Genomic DNA, 27,880 nt, shown 5'->3' with positions numbered 1-27,880 from the left:
CCGCCCGGCTCGGGGAACCAGCGCCAGGCCCCGGCCGAGCTTCCCCGAGACCGGGGGGGGGGTCTGTGCCGGGGGCTCTCCCCGCCGGGCCGGGGACAGGCACATCCCCGGGGCGGCCAGGACAGTCCCTAGAGCCGCCCTGTGCCCGGCGCGGCATCGTCGGGGCGCGGGGGGGCCCTGGTGCCGCGGATGGAAGCAGATCGCGGACAGGGGACAGCCCTCACCTCACTGCAGACCGAGGGGAAAGGGAGAGCGTCTTTCGTCATCGCGTTCTTGTATCCCGTCCGCCTAGGCCTGACGTCATCACGTTCGGCCCCCCGGCTCTGAGGCAGGAGCAATCGTCCGCCGACCGCACTAAGACCCGAGCAAGCGGGGAATGGGGCCAGGCAGCTCAGCTGAGTACCGATCTGACCGCTCGGGACTCGTCCTCGGGGCTCGGTGCGGGACAGAGCAGCGGACGGTGGCTATGGCGCTGCTTCAGCGCGGCCGCTGCTGTCGAGTCGCCGCCACGACAAGCCTGAGGCGGCTGGTGCTGGGGTCCCAGGGGCGGGTGAGTGAGCGAGGGCGGCCTTCCCCGGTCCCGCTCGCCAGGCGGCTCCTGCCCCCCGGCCGGGCCGGGGTCTTCCCCCAGCATAGGGCCCCGTCCGCCCGCGGCGCCGCTGGGCCCCTCGGGGTGAGCTGCTCCCGCCGCGGCCCTGTTCTGTGTAGCGCCGGGTCCGGGGCTCGACCCTCTGCGACCAGCGCTCGGCTCTGCCCTGCGGCCCCGGGCCGCCCCCGCCCTGGCGGGTCCCGAGCCCCTGCCCGTGCCTCGCTGGAGCTGGGCGCAGAGCCGACCCCGGACCCCGAGCATCGCCCGGAACAGACAGAGCGGGGCGGTGCCCGATCACCTCCTGCCTCGGGGAGCAGCACACGCATCCCCAGGGCGTCTTGGCCTGTTGGTTGCAGCATCCCCTGGCTAGTAACCCGCGTCTCATTTACTGGCCGGGGTCACTCCCTGCTTGCAGGCTTCGCTCTCCCATCGAGTGGCTGTGTTTCAGTTTTTCCTGAGTGTGTGTGTTTTGCGTTTTTCCAAACTGAATCTCATTTATATTTTATCTGTGTTTCTAATCCGAAGAGATTGGTCCAATAAAAGATATTATCTTACCCACCTTGTCTCTCTAATACCCTGGGACCGACTGGCTACTACAACACTACTGCATAGGTAGATCCCTTTGTGTTTCTTCTGTGTTCTCCCTGATGTTTGTGAGATCTCCCAGTTTAGTGCCCTCTGTACAGGGCTCAAATTGTGGGGAGGAAAGACTGGCAGTAGTGGCAGGACTCTCCCAAGCTGTACCCGCAGGTGACCTCTGGAGATGGCAGAATGAGATGCTTCTAGCAACAGGTGTTCAAAATATGATTGTTGCAGACTCTTTTGAGCCCCTTGAGTCCAGCTCTTCTGCAGAAGTTCCAACATACTGTATGCATAATAAGCTTGTGCCTCTGGCCAAGGATCGCAGAGTTATATAATGATGTCTGAATCTGAGCATTCATTAGAATTACATTTCTAGCTCTCATGGTTGCAGAGGAAAGCTCAAAAATATGATCTGAGTATTACTGATGGAGTTATGTTTGCTTGTATCTGCAGTCAGCCTCCAGCAGAGAAAGAAGCAGCAGCCACTAGAGCCATGAAGGAAGCCACCTGGCCCTATGACCATCAACAGAGCAGAGATGGCCCCAGCTGCTTTGGGACAGGAAGAATTGAGGGACCACTAGCTCTATAGGATTGGCCCTCTTGGTGAGGCTGGGGCTTTGCATGCACTTAAAAGTTAGGTCAGCATAGCTCTGTCAGTTAGAAAACCACAGCTCTAGACTAATCCCCAGTGGAGATGCAGTTATGTGAATAGAAAAGTGCTTCTGTTGACTTAACTAACTTCATTCAGGTTGGTGGTGTTCCTACACCAATGGAAGAAACCCTTCCACCAGCGTAGGCTGCATTTACATTACAGGGTTCTGCCCTCATATCTGCGTGGACATAGCTATACTAGTATAGTCTCCATAGTATAGACATAACTTAGGTCCCTGGGATCTGTTCTTTCCCTTGAGACTTTTAGCTCTACAAGACAGATTGGGAGGGGAAAATGATGGTACCTCCCAAATCCTGTTCATTTGTGGCTCCAAAACGAGACACCACTCACAACAGATTGTACTAGACTGTCATTCACTTTTGCTTTTCTTATGTGTTTTGATAACAGTGAAGGTTCACGATGTTGATATTTACATTATCATCACTGGACAAATGGGCTGCTCATCATCGGGCATTGGGATGAATGGAGCAGTTCAGACCTTTCTGAACTATTGTTTTATGTTCCTGGAAGACTCAGACAGACATCATTCCGTTGGTTTACAACACTCATTTTATGTTTTCAGGGTTTTCTCCACAACCATAAAGGCTACCGATTTTTTTTTTAATGGAAATTAAGATTCTGGATCACAAGAGGGCAAACTCAAAAAAAAAAAAAAAAAAAAAAAAAAAAAAGCAGCATTGGGTTTCTGACTCAGCCCAGTTTGAGCCCTGGTCATTGATGCCATTTATCTCCTCTTCCAGATGCTATTAAATAGCACTGGATCCTAACAACAAACCCCATCGTTTCTTGCTAGACATTTCCCGCACTACTTACTTGATCATGCTCATTTTCACCTTTTGTTTGCAGTCCTTTAGTTAAAAGAAAAGGAGTACTTGTGGCACCTTAGAGACTAACCAATTTATTTGAGCATAAGCTTTCGTAAGCTATAGCTCACTTCATCGGATGCATGCAGTGGAAAATACAGTGGGGAGATTTATATACACAGAGAACATGAAACAATGAGTGTTACCATACATACTGCAACAAGAGTGATCAGGTAAGGTGAGCTATTACCAGCAGGAGAGTGCGGGGGGAACCTGTACACTGTACTGGTTGTGCGGGTACCCCCTGCACTCTCCTGCTGGTAATAGCTCACCTTACCTGATCACTCTTGTTGCAGTGTGTATGGTAACACTCATTGTTTCATGTTCTCTGTGTATATAAATCTCCCCACTGTATTTTCCACTGCATGCATCCGATGAAGTGAGCTATACCTTACGAAAGCTTATGCTCAAATAAATTGGTTAGTCTCTAAGGTGCCACAAGTACTCCTTTTTGCGAATACAGACTAACACGGCTGTTACTCTGAAACCAGTCCTTTAGTTAGTTTTTAATCAAGATGACAATATTTGAACCCAAATCCGTATTAATTAATGTTAAGGATAAGATCTTGTGGAACTTTGCATTCCTTCCTGTCTGTCTTACATGTATTGAAACCGAAAGGATGATTATTCCAAAAAGGCCACTGGGGCTCAGAAGATTAAATAATCTGCCCTATACAGTGGGTCACCAAAAGGATTTGAGAGCTTTTAAGACTTTTATGGTGAGGTGGCTGAGGCATTCCAACTGCATCACCTAGAGGCTTGCTTGGCTGGCTACATGTTAAGAATCTCCCATCCCCCCCTTAGCTGTCAGAGCTCACTGAACAATGGCAGTTTCCAGTTTTTAGGCCTGAAGAGAAGATTCTTTCTCTTTGAACTCTAAGGCCACCGACTTAAAAGCACTACACGCTTTCCCACGTCACTACTGACTTTGATGTGTAGGTTACTACGGATGCTTTCTTTGGCAGATGTATCTTTTATATGGTAATTTATTATGCTCGTGTTTTAAATCACCCTGCATTTTCTATACTGGCTACTGCTGGTATATTTGAATGCTGCTAAATTTTAGTTACTCCATTTCTAAGTACGTACCAGTGCCATCCTGCCCTGTTGCTGTAGTGATATTGGAGCTCCCTCCTATTTGCAAGTTTTTGAAGATTATACTTGAATGTGCTGTACATTTTTTGCTCTAGCATGTGCTTAATCAAGCAATACGGTAATTTAAGCTTATTCCTTTGTTCACATTTAAGTGTTCAGCTTCTTCCAGTGTTTTGATTTTCACTTTTGAAACTTATGGACTTTGCGGCATCTGTCCCCTTTCTAGGGACAGAGACCGGAAAATATTATTTTCCAGTCTCCATCTGCTGATTGCCTATGTCTGCATTTGCATATTATTGTACTTGAAAACAAGAGTCAAAATTCTGCCATTGGATGTGTGTTCATAGCTCCCACTGAAATCAATGAGAGTTGAGCACAAACTTCCAAGCATGGAACTTGGCCTTAAATTAACAGGTAAAAAATAAACCTTTCACAATTGTTCTATACAACTCTTGTAAGGCCTGTAAATTGTTAACTTTTTGGCTTCTGTATGAAGCTAATAAAGCCCTGTCAGCTCTCAAGAGATGTATACCAGCAGTTATCCAATACATATAAGCACATTTATGATTATAAGGGTAATACAGTTCTGCTCTGTTTAGGTGTGTGGAAGCAATGTGTGGAGCCAGTACAGAGCATCAAGTTCTTTGCCAGATGAAAAGAAGGAGTTTCTGCAAAATGGACCTGATTTTCAAGATTTTGTATCTGGGGATTTTTCTGATAAGAGCATGTGGGCTGAGTATAAAGGCAATTTAAAACGCCAGAAGGGAGAAAGGTAACTAGCTTTAAGTAATTACACTCTACTCTGAGGTAGCATCATGCTTTGTTTAGTACTTGATATCTCTTGTATTCTACTGTACACAAATACCTACATATATCATATTATATTTGTCAAGTTCTGTAGTACTGCAATGGCTACTTCACGCTTCATTTTGGAAGGAACGGTCATTTGAAGAGGGGAAAGTATTAGTTTCCCATATGAACTCTTTAAGTTCAACATGCAGAGATAAGATAGCTAATTAGTAATTTCAATACAGTTGATAAGAATAACTGTTATGCATACAAGTAAAAAATTTTAATACCTAAAACACCATTGGCAATATATTTTTATTTTCAGTGTTTTTGGCCCAAAAAATAGTAGTGAATGGTTGCACTTACATAGCTCTATTTTAATTATAGCTGGGAAAAGAGTCATTTATTTGATTCATAAAATGTTACTGGAGATTCACAGAACTAAATAAATCACTTATGATTTTGGCAAGTTTGATTTTTTTTAACCTAGTCCTGAATGTATTCATGGTACAGACAGGTTGCACCACAGTTGTTTGTGGTTTATTAACAATAATGAGCCTGTAAATTGGTAGTGCCCAGCACCATTCTGTAAAGGCAGTGGTAATATCTGAAAGTCTCATCCAAAAGTAATATAATCTGCCCTTGTATATGTTTTGCCCTACTTTAATATAGTACCTGTAGAACTTGTGTTGGAACTTGTCCAGTTAGCTGCTAATTGCTTTAGTACACTAAATAATAAATGACAGAATAACAGACATCCATCTTTTATACAACCCCTTTTATTATTATGACAATCTGTGTTACTTTATACAATTTGGTTATAATCTGAAAAAGTGCCTATAAAAATGACATTTTGGAGCTTTATGTTTAGCATCTCAATTATTTCCAGACCAATTCTGCCCAGTTTACAAGTTAAGAAGATGATTTTTTCTAACTTCCAGGTATACAAACTCAGTTTGAAATATTAAAAACAAGCTGTATTCTTTCTGGCTCATGCATCTCCAACAATAAAGATTCTGCAATCAAACCTTTGTTCCTAATCCCGTAAAGAAAATTATATAGGCAAAGTTTGCTTTCATTTACACCCATGAAACTCCATGAAGGCCAGGGAAGTTACACCAGTGTAACAAAAGGCAGAATTCAGAGTAACAGCCGTGTTAGTCTGTATTCGCAAAAAGAAAAGGAGTACTTGTGGCACCTTAGAGACTAACCAATTTATTTGAGCATAAGCTTTCGTGAGCTACAGCTCACTTCATCGGATGCATACTGTGGAAACTGCAGAAGACATTATATACACAGAGACCATGAAACAATACCTCCTCCCACCCCACTCTCCTGCTGGTAATAGCTTATCTAAAGTGATCACTCTCCTTACAATGTGTATGATAATCAAGTTGGGCCATTTCCAGCACAAATCCAGGTTTTCTCACCCTCCGCCCCCCCCCCCCACCCCCCCAAACTCACTCTCCTGCTGGTAATAGCCCATCCAAAGTGACCACTCTCTTTACAATAATTTTTCTTTTTGCGAATACAGACTAACACGGCTGTTACTCTGAAACCTCTCTTTACAATGTGTATGAAAATCAAGTTGGGCCATTTCCAGCACAAATCCAGGTTTTCTCAACCCCCCCCCCTTTCTTTTTTTTTTCCAAAAACCACACACACAAACTCACTAACTCACTCTCCTGCTGGTAATAGCTTATCCAAAGTGACCACTCTCCTTACAATGTGTATGAAAATCAAGGTGGGCCATTTCCAGCACAAATCCAGGTTTTCTCACCCCCCACCCCAAAACACACACACAAACTCACTCTCCTGCTGGTAATAGCTTATCCAAAGTGACCACTCTCCCTACAATGTGCATGATAATCAAGGTGGGCCATTTCCAGCACAAATCCAGGTTTTCTCACCCCCCCCCCCACACACACACAAACTCACTCTCCTGCTGGTAATAGCTCATCCAAACTGACCACTCTCCTTACAATGTGTATGATAATCAAGGTGGGCCATTTCCAGCATAAATCCAAGTTTAACCAGAACTTAAACTGGAAATGGCCCACCTTGATTATCATACACATTGTAAGGAGAGTGGTCAGTTTGGATGAGCTATTATCAGCAGGAAAGTGAGTTTGTGTGTGGGGGGAGGGGGGCGGGGGTGTGTGAGAAAACCTGGATTTGTGCTGGAAATGGCCCAACTTGATTATCATACACATTGTAAAGAGAGTGGTCACTTTGGATGGGCTATTACCAGCAGGAGAGTGAGTTTGTGTGTGTGTGTGGGGCGGGGGTGCGGAGGGTGAGAAAACCTGGATTTGTGCTGGAAATGGCCCAACTTGATTATTATACAAATTGTAAGGAGAGTGGTCACTTTAGATAAGCTATTACCAGCAGGAGAGTGGGGTGGGAGGAGGTATTGTTTCATGGTCTCTGTGTATATAATGTCTTCTGCAGTTTCCACAGTATGCATCCGATGAAGTGAGCTGTAGCTCACGAAAGCTTATGCTCAAATAAATTGATTAGTCTCTAAGGTGCCACAAGTACTCCTTTTCTTTTTGTGAAAAGGCAGAATATGTCCCATTCTACGGCACTGACCAAAAGTTTTTAGCTATCCACACTGTACTGGTTGTGTACTTTGAAAAATGCACTTTAAACAGTATTCTAGATCAACAGTAGTAGCCTTGATTCCTCTGGTGAAATAGCCACCAATATATCTGGAAGGCATTGGAGTGCTTGTGCTATGAACAGTAACAAATTATAAATATGTGTCAGTGGGACAATATGCCAATTTGTGTTTTTGATAAATTGTTGGGGTTTTTTGGTTTTTTGTGTAGATAGATTCATGAAGACTAAATTCAAAAGCTGTGAAAAACAAAACGAGCCACCCCTTCAAAATTTGCTAGGAGTTTGTAGTAGCTATGTAATTATATTGCCAATGTCTGAATTACCATATATAGCGTGGCAGTAAGGTTAGTGATCTTAAACCCTATAATTGTGGATACTTGCATCTTAGCTTGGTGGCAGGCTAATAAATGAGGATGGAAAAGAGAAGTATGGTACTTTTTTGAAATATATTAATGCTCATTTATTAATCATGACCAGCTTCAAGGAATCTTTCATACCCAGAGGCTGTAACAAAGTAAAATAGATCTATGAAGTTAAGTGATTACATGTAAGTAATTTATTAATCCTTATATTTGCTTGATATTATTCAGGCTGCGACTTCCTCCATGGCTAAAAACTGAGATTCCCATAGGAAAGAACTATAATAAACTGAAGAGTACACTGCGAAGTTTAAAGCTTCATACTGTAAGTCTAATGCCTGACACATTTTCTTCTAGGAAGAAAGCAATGTTTTCATTGAAATTCACCCCTTTGCTCAGGAGCAGCAGAGAGCCTATGCATCACTTATGCCTTTGTGGCTTCAGTGGGAACATATGATGCATAGGCCTTGTCCTCTGCTTTTGCACAGGGGTGAATTTCACCCACGGAGAACAAGGGAAGAAACAAACAGCAGAAAATTTGACATTTTCCCTGCAATGATCTTAAATATGGTGTTGTGTTTCTCAAGTCCTCTAAAGTCAAAAGATTATCAGTGTGTCTAATTTAAGTGGAAACATTTGTATAATTTTTGGGACGGTATATAAATAATTCACATGAAAAGAAATTCAAGAAATGTTTGTGTTCTCTATTAAATATGCCCCCCATTGATGGAAAGAGACAGAAGATTTAAGACAAGTATGAAATTTTTTCTTCAGAAAAAGATTGTTCTGTAATGTATCGCAAATCTTGTGAATTTTTTATAAACTTTTTTATTACATCTAAAAGGTGCATAATTAATGCAGTTTAGAATGTGCAATTCTGACGGTTATTTTGATGAGCAGTTTTCGGGAAGTTGTGTAATTCAGAGGAAGAATGGTGTTGGGGTTAAGACACAAGATTAGGTGTCACGTGACACATGTTCTCTTCCCAGCTCTGCCATTAACTGGGGCAACTCACTTAACCTATCTGTGATTTAATTTCCTCCTCATAATTTCAGTACCTGTCTCAGAAGAGAGAACAAATTCCTTTGGCAGAAGGTGCTATAGAAATGCAATTTAATATTATTAATGTCATTTTATTTATAGGTGTGTGAGGAAGCACGTTGTCCCAACATCGGAGAGTGTTGGGGAGGGGGTGAGTATGCTACTGCTACAGCAACTATCATGGTAAGTCAATAACCACAATCTTACAATAGGAAATATATTCTGTTGGTAGTAAATTTGGGTATACAAAAATCTCCAGCGTAAAAGTGACCCAGGTATATTATGCTAAAGTGCACATCAAATCTCTCTCTCCTATGGTTTTTAACAATTGAGTCTTTTGAAGTAGCATATTCAGTAGTTTCTTGGCTGAACAATACAAAGTTTAAAATATAAAGTAAACATAATCTTTTCTTATTTCAGTTGATGGGTGACACATGTACAAGAGGTTGCAGATTTTGTTCAGTAAAGACAGCAAAAAATCCACCTCCATTGGATCTTAATGAACCCTACAATACAGCAAAAGCTATAGCTGAATGGGGCTTGGATTATGTTGTATTGACATCTGTAGACCGAGACGGTATGTTGTCAGTAGTGTCTTCCAGTGTAAGCTCCCATACACACTATGCAGCAGTTTTAGAGTCCTCAGTCAGTTTGGGTTATTAGAGGTATAGGGTTTAAACTTTTATGAGATTGATGAAAGGGCTTTGAGCAGGGGGTTGGACTAGATGACCTCCTGAGGTCCCTTCCAACTCTGATATTCTGTGATGTCTGGAATGAATGACACAGAAACTTTTCAGAGATTACGAAATGCTCTTCCTGATTAATCCTTAGTCCCCTACTCCTGATGCAGGCAAAATACACATAGAAGATATACAGTTATGTAATTGGTTAAATGTTGGTTCCTTATGGAACTGATTCAGTCTATTTGAGTAGAGCCTAATTTAAAAAAAATTGCTACCTTTCCACTAAGGTTGTAATGGTTCTTTTGTGCTGTTGCTATCTTGGTGGAAAGACTGTCTCAGAAAAAGAGTGTCTTGTATTCCATGGAAAGACCAATAGTTTCTAACAGTGGCTTTCAATAAAAGAGCGGGAACAATTTCTTTTTGTGTATATTTCTCTGTTCTTAAACTACCTCTGTGGAAGAAAAAAGAAATTAAACCATACAGATCTGTGCTAAGATTAAAGGGGCTAAGGTAAACTCATACATATTCAAGGAAATTTAGAATGAAAGTTCCAACTCTGTTCTAACTAACCATACTTAGCCTGGGTATTGTAAGGGTATGGTAGCATACCTATTGTACAATTTAGGCATAAGTAGTAAGTTAAGGATGGAATCTCAGCTTTAATTTAGAATCGCTTTACATTTTTGTGGTTAGATTAGACTCTTAACATCAAAGCCACACAGAATTACACAAAAATATTATTTTTAATGTAAAAATACCAAATTATTGCATTGTTTCTAGATATTCTAGATGGTGGAGCAGAACACTTTGCAAAAACTGTATCACACTTGAAGGAAAGGTACATTATTAATTTATTACTATTAATTATTATTCAGCATTTATGTTGTGGTAGTGCCTACAGGCTAAAAGTAGACGGGGCTCTATGGTGCTATTTGCTATACAAATATGTAATAAATAGCAGTCCCTACCCCAGAGAGCTTACATGTCCACTCCTGGATTTTTCATCCTCGCTTGTGTTATACTTACAAGTTAGATTAAGTATATAGGCAGGAATGTTCTCCTGCTGAATTTCTGTTTATCCCAGGTTTCTTTTAAAATTAAGCACTAAACTGTTTCTTTGGACCACATATTTAGAGCAATGGGACATATCTATCTATTTTTTTGTGGATGTTTATATTTTAATGATAGGGTTGTAGCACAGTAATAATGGGTTTGGGAAAAGATAAAAACTGTTGTAACTGGGTTCCAAAGGTAATCTGATTTATTTTTCAGCTCTAACCTCTAAGCTTTGCCATTTTTTCCAAGGAGGTGCTCTCTGTGACCCTGATTCCACCTTTATACTTTCCCATTGACACGTTCTTCTACTTTCCACATTATGCATTGTGCCAGCATGTCATTTTGGTAGCATGTTTGGATCTTTGTTAGAAGGTTGTAGATTTAATTCCTGCAGCCTGATTTGGGCATTTGCCTAATACTTACCCTGTAATGAGGACTAGAGGGACTCACTTCAAAGTCTATCACCAGTACTTCGTTGATTACCTAGAAGGGTTTCTGTATACCAGTGGTTCTCAACTTATTTACCACTATGGGCCATGTATGCAGCTCTCTGTTTTGTGGACTGCATCCACACAATATATATACTACCTGTACGGCCCTGAGGATGTCATATAGGCCTCAGCTGTGTGCTGATTGTGCTGCAGGTTGAGAACCACTGCTGTATAGTGATGCAAAGTACTTCTCCATCCAGCTTGGGGGAGCCAAATTCAAGCTATCGGGGAACTGAATTAAATTCCTAAATAGCAATGCAAAGTATTTACAGTCCATTCGGTCAGATGTCCCCTCTGTCATTCAGAAGTTCAGATGTTCAAATCTTATTAAAAATCTTGCTAAGTGTAGTATGGAGCGAAAATGAAAGTCAGATGTAACCTGCACTTAATTTGAGCAAGTCTGGTGACTCAGTAGATAATAGAAATGGCTCTGATGTTATGTTTGACTTATGTAACATTCATTTTATTTCGTGCACTAGTCAAAGCAGGAGTTGCACCTATACTATGTTTTGAGTAAAAATTAACTCTCAAGTATTTTCAGTACTCCACTGTTGTAGATGTTTACCTAACTTAACTTTACTTTGTAGATTTAAATATCAACATCGTCGATTTAGGGTTGTTTTAAAAAATACTGAATTTTGATTTCGTTTAAAATATTCTGGTATTTTAGTATCATGTTATTGAAATATTTGATTTGAGCATCAATAATAAAAATACCACAAGCGTGTTCATTTTTCAATCTTTGTTTTTCAGGAATTCAAAAATTCTAGTAGAATGTTTAACCCCTGATTTTCGAGGGGACCTTAAAGCTGTGGAGAAAGTTGCCTTGTCAGGACTAGACGTATATGCCCATAATGTGGAAACTGTTCCAGAGTTACAGAGGTGATTAAAGGTGATCTGTGTATATAAAAAAATAGTCGGATGGATACATTTAGAGGGTATTCTGTAATGTTCTTATGAAAGCCATATTTAGATCAACCAACATTAAACCTTCTATAGGTCCCTTTAACTCGACTCATTGTTTGTACATACATTGTACATACATTGTACATTATAAATAGTAAAAATCCTCCATACCTTATAATCAAATAGCATCTAAAGTTAAAAATTAAAAAGTAGACAATACAGTTCTATCTACCATAAATTTTGAAGTAAATTTTCCAATGAGAAGCTTGTCTTATAAAATAAACAGGAAAGGAAAAATACTGATTCTAACAGAGGTCAGGCTAGATCTATTTTGTAAGAAAGATACATGTGATTACATTAAAACAAAATTAGTTCTTTTCATTTTAATACGTGCATTGGACCTCTTTTTGGAGGGAGAGAAAATTTACTTGGTAAGCCAATACCTGTACTTTTTTTTAGCATATATTCAAACTTACCTGACTGCATAATTGGAGCATTCACGGAATCAGTGCCTACGACTATGGAATTATGTTTTCAAAATGAGGATGTATTTATCACACTTTGGCAACTAGCCCATAGCATTTCTCCATCATCATTATGTCTCGGTGCCACCAGTGGGAGCCAAATCCTTTTGTCTTCATAGTAAAGTAGCCCACGAAAGCTTATGCTCTAATAAATTGGTTAGTCTCTAAGGTGCCACAAGTACTCCTTTTCTTTTTGCGGATACAGACTAACACGGCTGCTACTCTGAAACACTTCCCAGTGAAACTTCCAGAATCCTCTGCTTTCTTCCCTCAATAGCCACATGTGTTGTACATGATTTCGACCAGCAGAGGGCTACCTATCTTGTAAAGAAGCAGATTAAAAATTTTATAGACCTTAAAAAGTGGAGTCAGCCAACTCCTTTTCTTTGAGTGTCCGATGTTTTTCTACCACACAGGAGGGTCTCCAAGTGCAACTCCATACCCCCAGCCATTGGCCTTTTTTCCTAATAACTTGGAAATTCAGAGTGACATCATCACACTCTGAAGTCTCCAGCTAAACTGTGTAAATTCAGCTTAAATATGATGGGCCATATCCACGCTGCTGGTCAAACTGTGGAAACTGAATTAGCCCAAACCAGTTTTAATGTATGTTTAAACTTCCCAGTTTTAATGTACACTAAAACTTCCCAGCATAGACTGTTCTTAAGTGGCTCCAACTAAATTCTCATGTAGACTTCAAATACAACTCTGTCAGGGCTGTTCCCCAACACAAGCAAAACAGTTTCATCTTTACTATTGTTGATTTCTTTGCATTATGGTAGAGCTTGGAGGCCCTACAAACATCAGGGCCTCAGTACTAGAACCTGTACGAACACTTGATAAAAGAACGTCCTTGCTCTAAAGACCTTACAATCTAAATAGACAGCGGGGTTCTGCACAGAACAGCTTGCAAGACTGGGGCCTATGTAGGTACTTATATGTGCCGTACCACAGTAGTATCTCCAGCACCTTTGTTACTCCTTGGGCCAGATTCCCTCATGTACCAAGATATACTCAGCACAGGAAAGAGTGAGTGCAGGGAGGGCCACTGTCAGAGACCCAGTACCAGCTCCCTGATTCTCAGGTTGTCCCAGCCCTAGGGACCATATGCCCACGCAGAATTTTCATAGGGCATTGGAGCTCTCCTCTGCCCCCTCCTTAGCCCTCTGTGCCCTATTATGCCTCTTCCCTTTCCTGACACTTCCCCTACAGTGGAAATGGGGGCAGGGGAAGGTGGGGAATGGCATTAATGATAGCTCTGTCAACTTTACTCCAGTTCCATTAGGCAAATTCTCAACTTGTCAGCTGTGAACCAATTATATTCCCGTTGCACTGCGGGGGGATGGAACTGGGGTTGACAATCTGGCCCCTAGTGGTTAGCTGGAGACCATTTTCTGCAAAGCTGGGCTCTCAGAGCAGCAGCACTTTGGTTGCATCAATCACAAGAGAAAGTAATGGAAACATTTTTTTTAAGTGAAAGCTTTGGTTTTGCAAGAATTGACAAATATTGTAGAAAGTTTCTAAAATCTCAGTCCCCTCAGTTTTTTTATTGTGATTTTACCAATGTCCCTTATCTCATGCATCTCTGTGTTTTTCTTCCTATGGTCAAAACAATATGAATATTTTTAAAGGAAAGTACGTGATCCTCGGGCCAATTTTAAGCAATCCTTACAAGTTTTGAAGCATGCTAAGAAGGTCCAACCTGATGTAATTTCTAAAACCTCCATTATGCTGGGATTAGGCGAGACAGATGAACAAGTATATTCAACAATGAAATGTAAGTAGCATAACTTAAGTATATGTATAAGCTTTACCAAGTTGGAACATAATTGCAAGCTTGGGCATTGCAATATAACTAAAATGGACACACATGCATATAAGTTGGTCTGTTGGGAAAAATTGTTTTCTAACTTTTTTATGCAAAAAGGTTTTGTTCAATTTAAAAATTGAAACTCTGCAACAACTGTTGTTTATACTATTTTCAAGTGGACAGGATTAATTTCACTATCAGATATCAGAAGGGTAGCCATGTTAGTCTGGATCTGTAAAAGCGGCAAAGAGTCCTGTGGCACCTTATAGACTAACAAACGTATTGGAGCATAAGCTTTTGTGGGTGAATACCCACTTCGTCGGATGCATGTAGTGGAAATTTCCAGAGGCAGGTATAAATATGCAAGCAAGAATCAGGCTAGGGGTAACGAGGTTAGTTCAGTCAGGGAGGATGAGGCCCTCTTCTAGCAGTTGAGGTGTGAACACCAAGGGAGGAGAAACTGCTTTTGTAGTGGGCTAGCCATTCACAGTCTTTGTTTAATCCTGAGCTGATGGTGTCAAATTTGCAAATGAACTGAAGCTCAGCAGTTTCTCTATGAAGTCTGGTCCTGAAGTTTTCTTGCTGCAGGATGGCTACTTTTAAATCTACTATTGTGTGTCCAGGGAGGTTGAACTGTGTCCATTTATCCTTTTACGTAGGGACTGTCCAGTTTGGCTGATGTACATAGCAGAGGGGCATTGCTGGCACATGATGGTGTATATTACATTGGTGGACGTGCAGGTGAATGAACCGGTGATGGTGTGGCTGATCTGGTTAGGTCCTGTGATGGTGTCGCTGGTGTAGATATGTGGACAGAGTTGGCATCGAGGTTTGTTGCATGGATTGGTTCCTGAGTTAGAGTTACTATGGTGCGGTGTGTAGCTGCTGGTGAGAATATGCTTCAGGTTGGTGGGTTGTCTGTGGGCGAGGACTGGCCTGCCTCCCAAGGCCTGTGAAAGTGAGGGATCATTGTCCAGGATGGGTTGTAGATCACTGATGATGTGTTGGAGAGGTTTTAGCTGAGGACTATATGTGATGACCAGTGGAGTTCTGTTGGTTTCTTTCTTGGGCTTGTCTTGCAGCAGGAGGCTTCTGGGTACACATCTGGCTCTGTTGATCTGTTTCCTTATTTCCTCGTGTGGGTATCGTAGTTTTGAGAATGCTTGGTGAAGATCTTGTAGGTGTTGGTCTCTGTCTGAGGGGTTGGAGCAAATGTGGTTCTACCTCAGCGCTTGGCAATAGACAATGGATCGTGTGGTGTGTCCGGGATGGGAGGTGGAGGCATGAAGGTAGGCATAGCGGTCAGTGTGTTTTCGGTATAGGGTGTTGTTAATGTGACCGTCACTTATTTGCACTGTGGTGACTAGGAAGAGGACCTCCCGGGTAGATTGGTCCAGCCTGAGGTTGATGGTGGGGTGAAAGCTATTGAAATTGTGGTGGAATTCTTCCAGGGTTTCCTTCCCATGGATCTAGATGATGGGGCATCCAGGATTTCCAGCATGCACAGGCAGAAATTGTGGAAAAACAACATCGCTTGCCTCATAACCTAAGTCGTGCAGAACGCAATGCCATCCACAGCCTCAGAAACTTCAGGACCAGACTTCATAGAGAAACTGCTGAGCTTCAGTTCATTTGCAAATTTGACACCATCAGCTCAGGATTAAACAAAGACTGTGAATGGCTAGCCCACTACAAAAGCAGTTTCTCCTCCCTTGGTGTTCACACCTCAACTGCTAGAAGAGGGCCTCATCCTCCCTGATTGAACTAACCTCATTACCCCTAGCCTGATTCTTGCTTGCATATTTATACCTGCCTCTGGAAATTTCCACTACATGCATCCGACAAAGTGGGTATTCACCCACAAAAGCTTATGCTCCAATACGTCTGTTAGTCTATAAGGTGCCACAGGACTCTTTGCCACTTTCACTATCAGAGTGCTCCAAGGGCCTGATCCAGCTGCTATTGAAGACAATAGGCATCTTTCCATTGACTTCAGTGGGAGCTAGATCAGTCTTCATATCATTTAATGTTCATAATCATTTCAGGATCTCAAATGTATACATGTAATGGATATTTTATTTATTTCATTGTACCTTTTTTTTTATAAGTAACAAATGATTTTTTCTTGTTTGCTGAATAATTCTCTTTTGATTTTGATGCACAGATTATTTTAATTGTTCCTCTTCCCTGAGCTGCAGTACCTTCTTATATGAACTTTTGCACTTACCTGTAATTTTTGAGAAAAATAAAGGTTAATATAATGTAAGTAGAACCCTGTATAGGATGAAATTCATGAATTCCATATAATTCCCCCCATCTCCACCACAGGGGCGGGCTGCAGGCCTGTCCATCTACAACTGTGCTGTGGCGTTTCCATGTTATATGACATGTGAATTTACTAGGGCTGTCAATTAATTGCAGTTAACTCACGCAATTAACTAAAAAAAATTAATCACAATTAATCACAGTTTTAATCACACTGTTAAACAATAGGTTTCAGAGTAGCAGCTGTGTTAGTCTGTATTCGCAAAAAGAAAAAGGAGTACTTGTGGCACCTTAGAGACTAACAAATTTATTTGAGCATAAGCTTTCGTGAGCTATGCGCAAATAAATTTGTTAGTCTCTAAGGTGCCACAAGTACTCCTTTTTCTTTTTGTTAAACACTAGAATACCAACTGAAATCTATTAAATATTTTGGAAGTTTTTCCACATTTTCATAAATGTTGATTTGAATTACAACACAGAATACAGAGTGTATATTATTTTTTATTACAAATATTTGCACTATAAAAATGATAAAGAGAAGAAATAGTATTTTTCAATTCACCTCATACAAGTATTGTACTGCAATCTCTTTGTCGTGAAAGTGCAACTTACAAATGTAGATTTTGTTTGTTTGTTACATGACTGAACTCAAAAACAATATGGTGTAAAACTTTAGAGCCTACAAGTCCACTCCACTCAGTCCTACTTCTTGTTCAGCCAATTGCTAAGACAAACAAGTTTGTTTACATTTATGGGAGATAATGCTGCCCTCTTTTTATTTACAGTGTCACCAGAAAGTGAGAACAGGCATTTGCATGGCATTTTTGTAGCTGGCATTGCAAGGTATTTATGTGCCAAATATGCTAAACATTCGTATGCCTCTTCATGCTTCGGCCACCATTCCAGAGGACATGCTTCCATGCTGATGATGCTCGTTAAAAAAATAATGTCTAAATTAAATTTGTGACTGAACTCTTTGAGAGAGAATTGTATGTCCCCTGCTCTGTTTTACCCGCATTCTGCCATATATTTCATGTTATAGCAATCTCGGATGATGACCCAGCACATATTCATTTTAAGAACACTTTCACTGCAGATTTGACAAAACGCAAAGAAGGTACCAATGTGGTTTCTAAAGATAGCTACCGCACTTGACCCAAGGTTTAAGAATCTGAAGTGCCTTACAAAATCAGAGAGGAACGAGGTGTGGAGCATGTTTTCAGAAGTCATAGAATCATAGAATATCAGGGTTGGAAGGGACCTCAGGAGGTCATCTAGTCCAATCCCCCGCTCAAAGCAGGACCAAACCCCAACTAAATCATCCCAGCCAGGGCTTTGTCAAGCCTGACCTTAAAAACTTCTGAGGAAGGAGATTCCACCACCTCCCTAGGTAACGCATTCCAGTGTTTTACCACCCTCCTAGTGAAAAAGTTTTTCCTAATATCCAGCCTAAACCTCCCCCACTGCGACTTGAGACCACTACTCCTTGTTCTGTCATCTGCTACCACTGAGAACAGTCTAGATCCATCCTCTTTGGAACCCCCTTTCAGGTAGTTGAAAGCAGCTATCAAATCCCCCCTCATTCTTCTCTTCCGCAGACTAAACAATCCCAGTTCCCTCAGCCTCCCCTCATAAGTCATGTGTTCCAGCCCCCTAATCATTTTTGTTGCCCTCCGCTGGACGTTTTTCAATTTTTCCACATCCTTCTTGTAGTGTGGGGCCCAAAACTGGACACAGTACTCCAGATGAGGCCTCACCAGTGTCGAATAGAGGGGAATGATCACGTCCCTCGATCTGCTGGCAATGCCCCTACTTATACATCCCAAAATGCCATTGGCCTTCTTGGCAACAACGGCACACTGTTGACTCATATCCAGCTTCTTGTCCACTGTAACCCCTCGGTCCTTTTCTGCAGAACTGCTGCTGAGCCATTCGGTCCCTAGTCTGTAGCAGTGCATGGGATTCTTCCGTCCTAAGTGCAGGACTCTGCACTTGTCCTTGTTGAACCTCCTCAGATTTCTTTTGGCCCAATCCTCTAATTTGTCTAGGGCCCTCTGTATCCTATCCCTACCCTCCAGCGTATCTACCTTTCCTCCCAGTTTAGTGTCATCTGCAAACTTCCTGAGGGTGCAATCCACACCATCCTCCAGATCATTAATGAAGATATTGAACAAAACCGGCCCAAGGACCCACCCTTGGGGCGCTCCACTTGATACCGGCTGCCAACTAGACATGGAGCCATTGATCACTACCCGTTGAGCCCAACAATCTAGCCAGCTTTCTATCCACCTTATCGTCCATTCATCCAGCCCATACTTCTTTAATTTGCTGGCAGGAATACTGTGGGAGACCGTGTCAAAAGCTTTGCTAAAGTCAAGGAACAACACGTCCACTGCTTTCCCCTCATCCACAGAGCCAGTTATCTCGTCATAGAAGGCAATTAGATTAGTCAGGCATGACTTGCCCTTGGTGAATCCATGCTGACTGTTCCTGATCACTTTCCTCTCGTCTAAGTGCTTCAGAATTGATTCCTTGAGGACCTGCTCCATGATTTTTCCAGGGACTGAGGTGAGGCTGACTGGCCTGTAGTTCCCAGGATCCTCCTCCTTCTCCTTTTTTAAAGATGGGCACTACATTAGCCTTTTTCCAGTTGTCCGGGACTTCCCCCGATCGCCATGAGTTTTCAAAGATAATGGCCAATGGCTCTGCAATCACATCCGCCAACTCCTTTAGCACTCTCGGATGCAGCGCATCCAGCCCCATGGACTTGTGCTTGTCCAGCTTTTCTAAATAGTCCCGAATCACTTCTTTCTCCACAGAGGGCTGGTCACCTCCTCCCCATGCTGTGCTGCCCAGTGCAGTAGTCTGGGAGCTGACCTTGTTTGTGAAGACAGAGGCAAAAAAAGCATTGAGTACATTAGTTTTTTCCACATCCTCTGTCACTAGGTTGCCTCCCTCATTCAGTAAGGGGCCCACACTTTCCTTGACTGTCTTCTTGTTGCTAACATACCTGAAGAAGCCCTTCTTGTTACTCTTAACATCTCTTGCTAGCTGCAACTCCAGGTGTGATTTGGCCTTCCTGATTTCACTCCTGCATGCCCGAGCAATATTTTTATACTCTTCCCTGGTCATTTGTCCAATCTTCCACTTCTTGTAAGGTTCTTTTTTGTGTTTAAGATCAGCAAGGATTTCACTGTTAAGCCAAGCTGGTCGCCTGCCATATTTACTATTCTTTCTACACATCGGGATGGTTTGTTCCTGTAATCTAAACAAGGATTCTTTAATATACAGCCAGCTCTCCTGGACTCCTTTCCCCCTCATGTTATTCTGCCAGGGGATCCTGCCCATCAGTTCCCTGAGGGAGTCAAAGTCTGCTTTTCTGAAGTCCAGGGTCCGTATTCTGCTGTTCTCCTTTCTTCCCTGTGTCAGGATCCTGAACTCAACCATCTCATGGTCACTGCCTCCCAGGTTCCCATCCACTTTTGCTTCCCCTACTAATTCTTCCTGGTTTGTGAGCAGCAGGTCAAGAAGAGCTCTGCCCCGAGTTGGTTCCTCCAGCACTTGCACCAGGAAATTGTCCCCTACCCTTTCCAAAAACTTCCTGGATTGTCTGTGCACCGCTGTATTGCTCTCCCAGCCGATATCAGGGTGATAGAAGTCTCCCATGAGAACCAGGGCCTGTGATCTAGTAACTTCCGTGAGTTGCCGAAAGAAAGCCTCGTCCACCTCATCCCCCTGGTCCATGGTCTATAGCAGACTACCACCACGACATCACCCTTGTTGCTCACACTTCTAAACTTAAGTCTTAAAAGAGCAACACTTAGATGTGGAAACTACAGAACCCAAACCACCAAAAAAGAAAATGAACCTTCTGCTGGTGGCAACTGACGCAGATGATGAAAATGAACATGCGTCGGTCCGCACTGCTTTGGATTGTTGTAGAACCCATCATCAACATGGACGCATGTCCTCTGGAATGGTGGTTGAAGTATGAAGGGACGTATGAATCTTTAGCTCATCTAGCATTTAAATATCTTGCAACACTGGCTAAAACAGTGCCATGAGTACGTCTGTTCTCACTTTCAGGTGACATTGTAAACAAGAAAAGGGCAGCATTATCTCCTGGAAATGTAAACAGACTTGTTTGTTTGAGCGATTGGCTAAACAAGAAGTAGAACTGAGGGGACTTGGAGGCTCTAAAATTTTACAATGTTTTATTTTTGAAGGCAGGTTTTTTTGTACATAATTCTACATTTGTAAGTTCAATTTTCATGATAAAGAGAGTGCACTACAGTACCTGTGTTAGGTGAATTGAAAAATACTATTTCTTTGTTGTTTTTCAGTGCAAAAAAAAAGTAATCAAAAATAAATGTAAAGTGAGCACTGTACAATTTCAGAGTAGCAGCCTGTATTCGCAAAAAAAAAGGAGTACTTGTGGCACCTTAGAGACTAACAAATTTATTTGAGCATAAGCTTTCATGAGCTACAGCTCACTTCATCGAATGCATTCTTTTCACTGTACAATTTGTATTCTGTGTTGTAATTGAAATCAATATATTTGAAAATGTAGAAGCCATCCCAAAATATTTAAATAAATGGTATTCTATTCTTGTTTAACAGTACGATTAATCACACGATTAATTTTTTTAATCACGCGATTAATCACAATTAATTTTTTTATTCCCTTGACAGCCCTAGAATTTACCAGTAGTTAAGTAGTTTCTTCACAGAACCATTTTATTCTAAGCAGATGTTCCTGCTAACTGTAATTGCAGTGTTGAAACATTGAAACAATTCATGCTTTTCGTTCTGCTTCACTATGGGGCAAATCCAGCACCCAACCCTAATACCTAGGATAGACATTGAGAAGGGGAGTGGAGGAGGAGCTATACATAACCTGATTCCTCAATCTTCCCATGGATCAGAAGACTAGACTAGTTGCACTGAACAGCATCTTTCAGCAGCTGGGGAGGAGGAGGCTGGATTTGTCCTTAATGACAGAGTTTCACTGAATCCAAGTTTGGTATTAATTAGTTCCATCCTGTATTGATATCTTAGCAGAGAAGGTGTATGTACTTCCTGAGGCATCAAAATTAGCATATCCCACCAAGGATGCGGAGCTGGTAGAAGAAATTGGCAATTCCCCTTAGATTTATTCTTTCTTCATTAGAATTGTATGCATAATTTCAGCATCAACCCTCTTGTAACTGTGGAGTAAGATGAAGTATTTTCTTTTTATGTGTAGTTGGTGTTTTAGACTGTGTCAGATTAAGAGTCTGACCTAGATATGCTAATAATCATCATCATTTTCACCCAAAAGGAAGTAAATAATGAATGCACCTAGAAAATGAAAGGTCAAAAATTGAGAAATATGGACATTAAAGGTAAACTGAAGTATGCTAGAAAAGAGATTCTCATCCCTGCATTTAATTACGGGGTATTATTAATGGAGTGAAAAGGTACTTTTAGAAATAAATAAAAAGATACAATTCAGGCTTCAAAAGCTGACAGTCTAAATAGGTAATATGTAGACAAGTGATAGGGTATTGGATACAACCAGAAGCAAATGTTTGCTGGTGATACTTAGCACAGGTCAATTACTTTAAAAAAAAATCACTATTTTAATACTTCTGAGGAGAGGAATCAGGTTTATAGACCTCATGCAAGAAGTGAGTTTTTAGGACGGCATCAAGGCATGAGATACTGGAGGAGCGATGGACCAAGCTAGGGAGAAGTAAAATAAATCACTTTAAAAAAAAATTAAAATATCTTAAATACTATACAGAATTTTTAAAAAATCAAATAAAAAGCTGCATCTTCACAGTTCAGTGTGGGCAGAAGCTCCCCAGTGGAAACTGTGGGGACGGCAAGAGACTATCAGATTTGCTGTAAATTGTACTTCAACAAAATGTCAAAATTAGCCTAGTCTAATGAAGTATCAGGAAAAATGTCAGATCCCCCTGGGAGACACACACACCAGCCATATTCACTCTTAAGTAGACAATAAGACAGTGAAAGGACTTCCTAAAACTGTTTGAAATCAGTTTTTAATATATTTATTTTTATTTACTAAGTATCTTGTTGTTCTAAAGTATTTATACCTAAATTCTGCAATTTCTCTTTAGCGCTTCAGTCATGCCCTCTGATGCTATGTATTGGAGGGTAGAATTTAATCCCTTATTTAATGAGCTAAGGAGTGACTTGCACTCAGAACTGCATTTTAGGTAAGATGACTTTTAGTCAGTGATGATACATCATGATTCTGTCACCTGCTAAGGAGGCACTTTTCTTTTTTATAGTATTACGTGAGGCAGATGTGGACTGTTTGACCTTAGGACAATACATGCAACCAACAAAACGTCATCTAAAGGTACAAATGCCTTGAATTTACTGGAAGCAGACTATGACCTGCACCTGATACCATTGTACCCCATCCCTTGTCAGAATGATGTCTCGTGCCCACCTACACACCTTCTCACTATATGCCAACTATGGATGTTTGAAGAGGACTCTCCTCAGATTGGGTAGCCATTCTTGCTCCTCCCAACCTGCCTTTTCTCAACAATTAATCTGCTCTTCAGTGTGGGGCTGTTATGGGCTCGATGTTAGAAATTCTTGCCTGATGAATATTGTGAAATGTATAAACCCTAAAGTAATTAAGAGTTTAATCTTGCCACATCCTGTCTGAACATAGAGTTGGCATCCCAGTTCATTAACATTAATTATGCATTTAAAAGTTATTACAGTCTGAGCAGAATTATTTTTTTCCCTCCAGGTTGAGGAATATGTTACTCCTGACAAGTTTAAACACTGGGAAAAAGTGGGAAATGAGCTTGGATTTCATTATACAGCTAGTGGTCCTCTAGTGCGCTCCTCTTATAAAGCAGGTAAAGTACTGCACAATGTTAAATTATTATGTAAAGGTACAGCTGTAAAGTAATTGATATCAAAAGCTCACAATAGTGGTTCTTTGTTTTTCTATATAGCAAATGTATTGTCTTTTATAATTCCTCTAAAGGGGTTGCTATTACTTGAACAGTTACGATGCTGCTTATACTCACATTTTATAAAACTAATATTATTTAGCATTACACTTACTGCTCCAGGTATGGATTTATTTAAAATGTTGTGTATAATTTGCAACTTTTGCCATTAGCTTCCGAGCTAAGTGGGCTTTAAAACTGCACCTCTCATCTGTTGTGTCTTTTGATAGGGCTTCAGAAATAAGCCATTTTAATAACTGATTTTTCTTTTAGAAAGTTCAGTGTACTAAATTACACCTGAACTAACATGTAGGCCCATATTCTCTTGCTGTGCGTGGGCAGGAGAAAAGAGCCAGTTGTGGTTCTATGCCAGCTCCAGAATAATATAGGGCACCTTTCAAGTACTGACACCTCACAACACTGTGTAAAATAGAGATAATTCCATTTTATTATTGGATATGCTGAGACACAGGATGTTAAATAACTTTCACACAATCAAGCACGAGCAGAGTTGGGGAAGACAACCCAGGAGTCCTGATTTCCAGCCTCAGGCTGTAATTGTTAGAATTCCTATTGGGTAGGTTTGGATTTTCTAGAACATTGTCCACAGTATGGCTACATGTATACTGCTTTATTTGTTCTGTTTAATCCCCAAAGCAACTAAAACTGATTTATAGGTATTAATTTTCATTTTAATTAGGTGAATTTTTCTTGAGGAATTTAGTAGAGAAAAGGAAGACAAAGGTCATCTGAAGGTGGAAGTGGACCCACTTTAAGTCACCTACAGCTTTAAAGATTCACTTTTTCATAAGTTCAATTAATTCCAAAAATACAGCAGCCCACACCATGGAATGATGAATGAACTTAATATTTCTAGAACACTGCTCCCTTGACAAAACAATTGACATTAATTCACCTTGTTGTTCTTAGTTTCCATAAAATTACAGTTACATGGTACTTTAGTGTTCAGTGAATCATCAAAAGCCTTAGCTTTAGAATGTATCAAAACAGAGACTCTGGTTTGGTGAGCAGGGAAATTATGAGGAAAAAATAAAGAGAAATGACATATATATGTAAACAAAAATGGATGGATTGTGAAGTCTGGTGTAGTATATTAAATGCTGAAATAAAGAAAAAAAATCTTTCCACCTGCTGCAGTGTTAGTTGTGACTTTTTTCTTCTCCAAGGAGTGCCACCTCTACATTTTTTATTTATTTACTGGGGACTAATACTTGTTAGTTTGAAATGTGTGGAATCTTGCTAAGATGTTGAAATTTTTATATTAGCACTTCACATCCTGTCCTTTTCTCCTCCTCCTCACTCATTTTCACTTTCCACCAAGCCCATGAGAGAAGAGTGGACCTGTCTAAAATTATACTCCTGAGGGAATTCTGTGCCAAAAAAAAATGAAAAATTCTGCATACCATATTTTAAAATTCTGTGAAATTCTGAAAAGAAAAGGAGTACTTGTGGCACCTTAGAGACTAACCAATTTATTTGAGCATGAGCTTTCGTGAGCTACAGCTCACTTCATCCGATGAAGTGAGCTGTAGCTCACGAAAGCTCATGCTCAAATAAATTGGTTAGTCTCTAAGGTGCCACAAGTACTCCTTTTCTTTTTGCGAATACAGACTAACATGGCTGTTACTCTGAAACCTGTGAAATTCTGCAAATTTTATTGATCAATAAATAAATGTGGAGGCTCCAGCATTGAAGAGGGGAGCACAGGCTACTGACTGCACAGAGGTGGGAGATCACCTCCAGCCCCTGCCCTAGGACATGGAGTTGGCCACGAGGCTGCACCCTACCCTGACACAGTGCAAGGGCCAGACCTGCCCCAGAAACACCCTGGGGCCCTGCCTCTCCATGCCAAGCACACTAGATGTAGACAAGCAGGCTCAGCCCAGCAGGATCCAAGTGTGGAGGGGCTTAGTGTGGGGAGATCCAGGTGTGGGGTGATAGGGTTCTGTGTGGGGCAATCTGGGTGCAGACAGCCTGGTGGGGGGGCGGTCTGGGTATGGGGGGATCTGGATGAACAAGACTCATGCGGGGTGGTTCTGAGTGCAGAAGCAATGGAACGCTGCAGGAGGGGTCCAGGTGAAGGTGGTTGGGGCTCAGTGGAGGGGGTTGTCTGGGGTGTTGGCTTGATAGGGCTCAGTGGGATGAGGGTCTAGGTGTGGGGACCTGTGTGGTGGTCCAGGTGCATGTGGGTAGGGCCTGTTGGGGGAGGGTTAAAGTGCGGGGGGGGTGCAGTCTGGGTGCAGGGGTGGGGTCTAGATGTAAGGAGGAGGGGCGTGGACAGGGTGTCTGGGTGCAGAGGGGCTCCAGATGCAGAGGGTGAGGCTTGTTGGGCTGTGGGTTTGGGTTCAGGGGGCTCAGTGTCTGGGTATGAGGTGGGTCTGGATGCCAGGGGTTGGGCAGATGGGGGAGCAGCTCCCTGTACAGTGATCCCTCCCCCCATGGCTGAGGAGTGATGGGGGCAGGAAGGAGGGGGTGTGTGGAGCTTCCTGCAGCCAGAGGGGTTTCTGGGGGTGGGTCTGACCTTGCCCTGGATGCTCCTTGCGGGGGAAGAGGAAGTCCCATCCTCCCTAGCCCTGCCAGGAATAGCAGCTAAGCCTGGCACAGGATAGGAGCCACTGGCTGGGGTGTCCCCAGCCCTTCCCCCCCACTGATTTACCTCTCCGCTGGCAGTTCCAGATGCCCAAAACAACTCACCCATGCTGCTGGGCAGCAGTGTATGACCGTTTTTGCAGCTTCCCTTTGCTTCCCTATCAGAAAGTCATTTTTCTGCAGAGAAGCAAAGAAATCTGTAGGAGACATGAATTCTGTGCACACGCAGTGGCACAGAATTCCCCCAGGAGTAAAAATTAGTAATGGTTAGGTCCCCGCTTCTCAGCTAATTGGTATAAAAGGTTGCATGTTTTTATATGAGAACGTCATAACTTTTCTGTTCCATGGCCTTCCCTGCGTGATCTGTCCTTGATTTATTGCATTAGATGGTGTGGTGTTAAGTTAATAGGATTTACAAACTGATCATCCAAGAAATGAAGTGATTTTCATTAGTAGGCAATAAAATGCAACAACTAAAGATTCCTATCTTTTTCAGAGTTAGTTATGTAAATAGCGTTTTTAATCTGCATGAAAATTCATTGCTGTAGCTTTTGGCTAATTGTTACAAGAGGTGTGTTCACTCAAACGATAGAATTTGATATAAACACCAGAAATATAAAAAGGACTTAGCTATAAGGCTATCATCCAGCTGTGAAAAAAGGGACATTACAGAATAACTATTCAACTGTTTCCACCCCACATAGTCTGAGAAATGATGCTGCTGGAAAGTGTTTTCAATGTTATTTCATGTTTAAAGTATTTTATGAAATCACTGATGAGTGGTTCTGAAGGTTTAAAATATCTGTTTTTCATGCTCTCACTCAGCCGTTTCTGATACACATCTTTTATAACTTGAATCTCTACCATGAACTCTGCTAATACATTGTTTGTAACAAAGTTTACTCAGGCCTGCTTTTTAAATGGAGAGGCTTTGTACTTCAGAATTTCTTCAGCCACTCCACTTTAGGAAAAGCCTCCCCTCCATACTTGTTCAGGTTTTCTGTATATACACCAGACTATAAAGGCATCATACACATTTCACTTGAGGTCAATAAACTGGGACTCTTGTTTTGTTAGCTATACAGTACAGGCAAGTTTAATATAACTCTTTACATCAATAACAGTGGTTCATTGACTGCAACAGAATTACTCTGGCATAACAGATCAGAATCTATAACTTATACCTCACTTAAAGAGCGCTCACATTTAACAGGCTCAAAAACCACTATACCACAATTTCAAGAGGTCTTCCTTGTGGTTAAATGTTTTCAAACTTTCTTAAATTTTGATTCTATACCAGTTTTCTGTGTACCATTAAAATCCTAGCCTGAAGGCTAACAGGCTTGTTAGATTCAGAGGGTCAGAATTTCCTCTCACTTACAAAAACAACAAGGAGTCCGGTGGCACCTTAAAGACTAACAGATTTATTTGGGCATAAGTTTTTGTGGGTAAAAAAACCCACTTCTTCATATGCATGAAGTGAAAATTACAGATGCAGACATTATTATACTGACACACGAACAGAAGGGAGTTACCTCACAAGTGGAGAACCAATGTTGACAGGGCCAATTCAGTCAGGGTGGATGTAGTCTACTCCCAATAATTGATGAAGACGTGTCAATTCCAGGAGAGGGAAAGTTGCTTTTGTAGTGATCCAGCCACTTCCAGTCCCTATTCAAGCCCAAATTAATGGTGTTAAATTTGCAAATGAATTTTAGTTCTGCAGTTTCTTTGAAGTCTGTTTCTGAAGTTTTATGTTCAAATATGGCTACTTTTAAATCTGTTATAGAATGTCCAGGAAGACTGAAGTGTTCTCCTACTGGCTTTTGTATGTTACCATTCCTGATGTCTGATTTGTGTCCATTTATTCTTTTACGTAGAGACTGTCCAGTTTGGCCAATGTACATGGCAGAGGGGCATTACTGGCACATGATGGCAT

General features: G+C 41.5%; 2 protein-coding genes across 4 annotated transcripts in view; one reads left to right on the top strand and one right to left on the bottom strand.

Annotated features, from left to right (window-relative positions):
• Positions 1–378, bottom strand: part of RPL9 (ribosomal protein L9) — a 7,663-nt gene extending 7,285 nt beyond the window's left edge. Inside the window, exon 1 of the mRNA XM_007066420.4 lies at positions 225–378. The gene's annotated coding sequence lies outside the window, so the exon portion shown is untranslated. The remainder of the gene's footprint in view (positions 1–224) is intronic.
• On the top strand, positions 377–27,880 carry LIAS (lipoic acid synthetase). 3 transcript variants are annotated; one of them, XM_037897921.2, is made up of 11 exons: positions 377–550; positions 4,402–4,574; positions 7,804–7,897; positions 8,716–8,796; positions 9,034–9,190; positions 10,077–10,134; positions 11,597–11,725; positions 13,905–14,050; positions 22,648–22,718; positions 23,124–23,235; positions 24,032–24,484. In XM_037897921.2, the coding sequence occupies exons 1-11, from the start codon at positions 377–379 to the stop codon at positions 24,082–24,084; spliced, it is 1,248 nt and encodes a 415-aa protein (XP_037753849.2). In that variant the 3' UTR covers positions 24,085–24,484. The 3 variants fall into 3 exon arrangements, 2 of the variants coding, with proteins under 2 accessions (XP_037753849.2, XP_037753850.1); XR_006290142.1 differs by lacking the exon at positions 24,032–24,484 and adding an exon at positions 16,248–16,345 and having other exon boundaries at positions 380–550; positions 23,124–23,161; XM_037897922.2 differs by lacking the exon at positions 24,032–24,484 and adding an exon at positions 27,822–27,880 and having other exon boundaries at positions 383–550.

Source organism: Chelonia mydas, chromosome 4 (genome assembly GCF_015237465.2).
Source record: "Chelonia mydas isolate rCheMyd1 chromosome 4, rCheMyd1.pri.v2, whole genome shotgun sequence".
In the NCBI taxonomy this organism is placed as follows: domain Eukaryota; kingdom Metazoa; phylum Chordata; order Testudines; family Cheloniidae; genus Chelonia; species Chelonia mydas.
The sequence above is the reverse complement of the archived record's forward strand: the minus strand, read 5'-3'. Positions and strand labels throughout refer to the sequence as shown.

Excerpts from the sequence above, each read along its gene's own strand:
- LIAS (XM_037897921.2), top strand. The coding sequence starts at position 377 with ATGGGGCCAGGCAGCTCAGCTGAGTACCGATCTGACCGCTCGGGACTC. Across the intron at positions 7,898-8,715 it reads GAAGTTTAAAGCTTCATACT|GTGTGTGAGGAAGCACGTTG; the intron begins GTAAGTCTAATG and ends TTTTATTTATAG. Across the intron at positions 23,236-24,031 it reads GCGCTCCTCTTATAAAGCAG|GTGAATTTTTCTTGAGGAAT; the intron begins GTAAAGTACTGC and ends CATTTTAATTAG.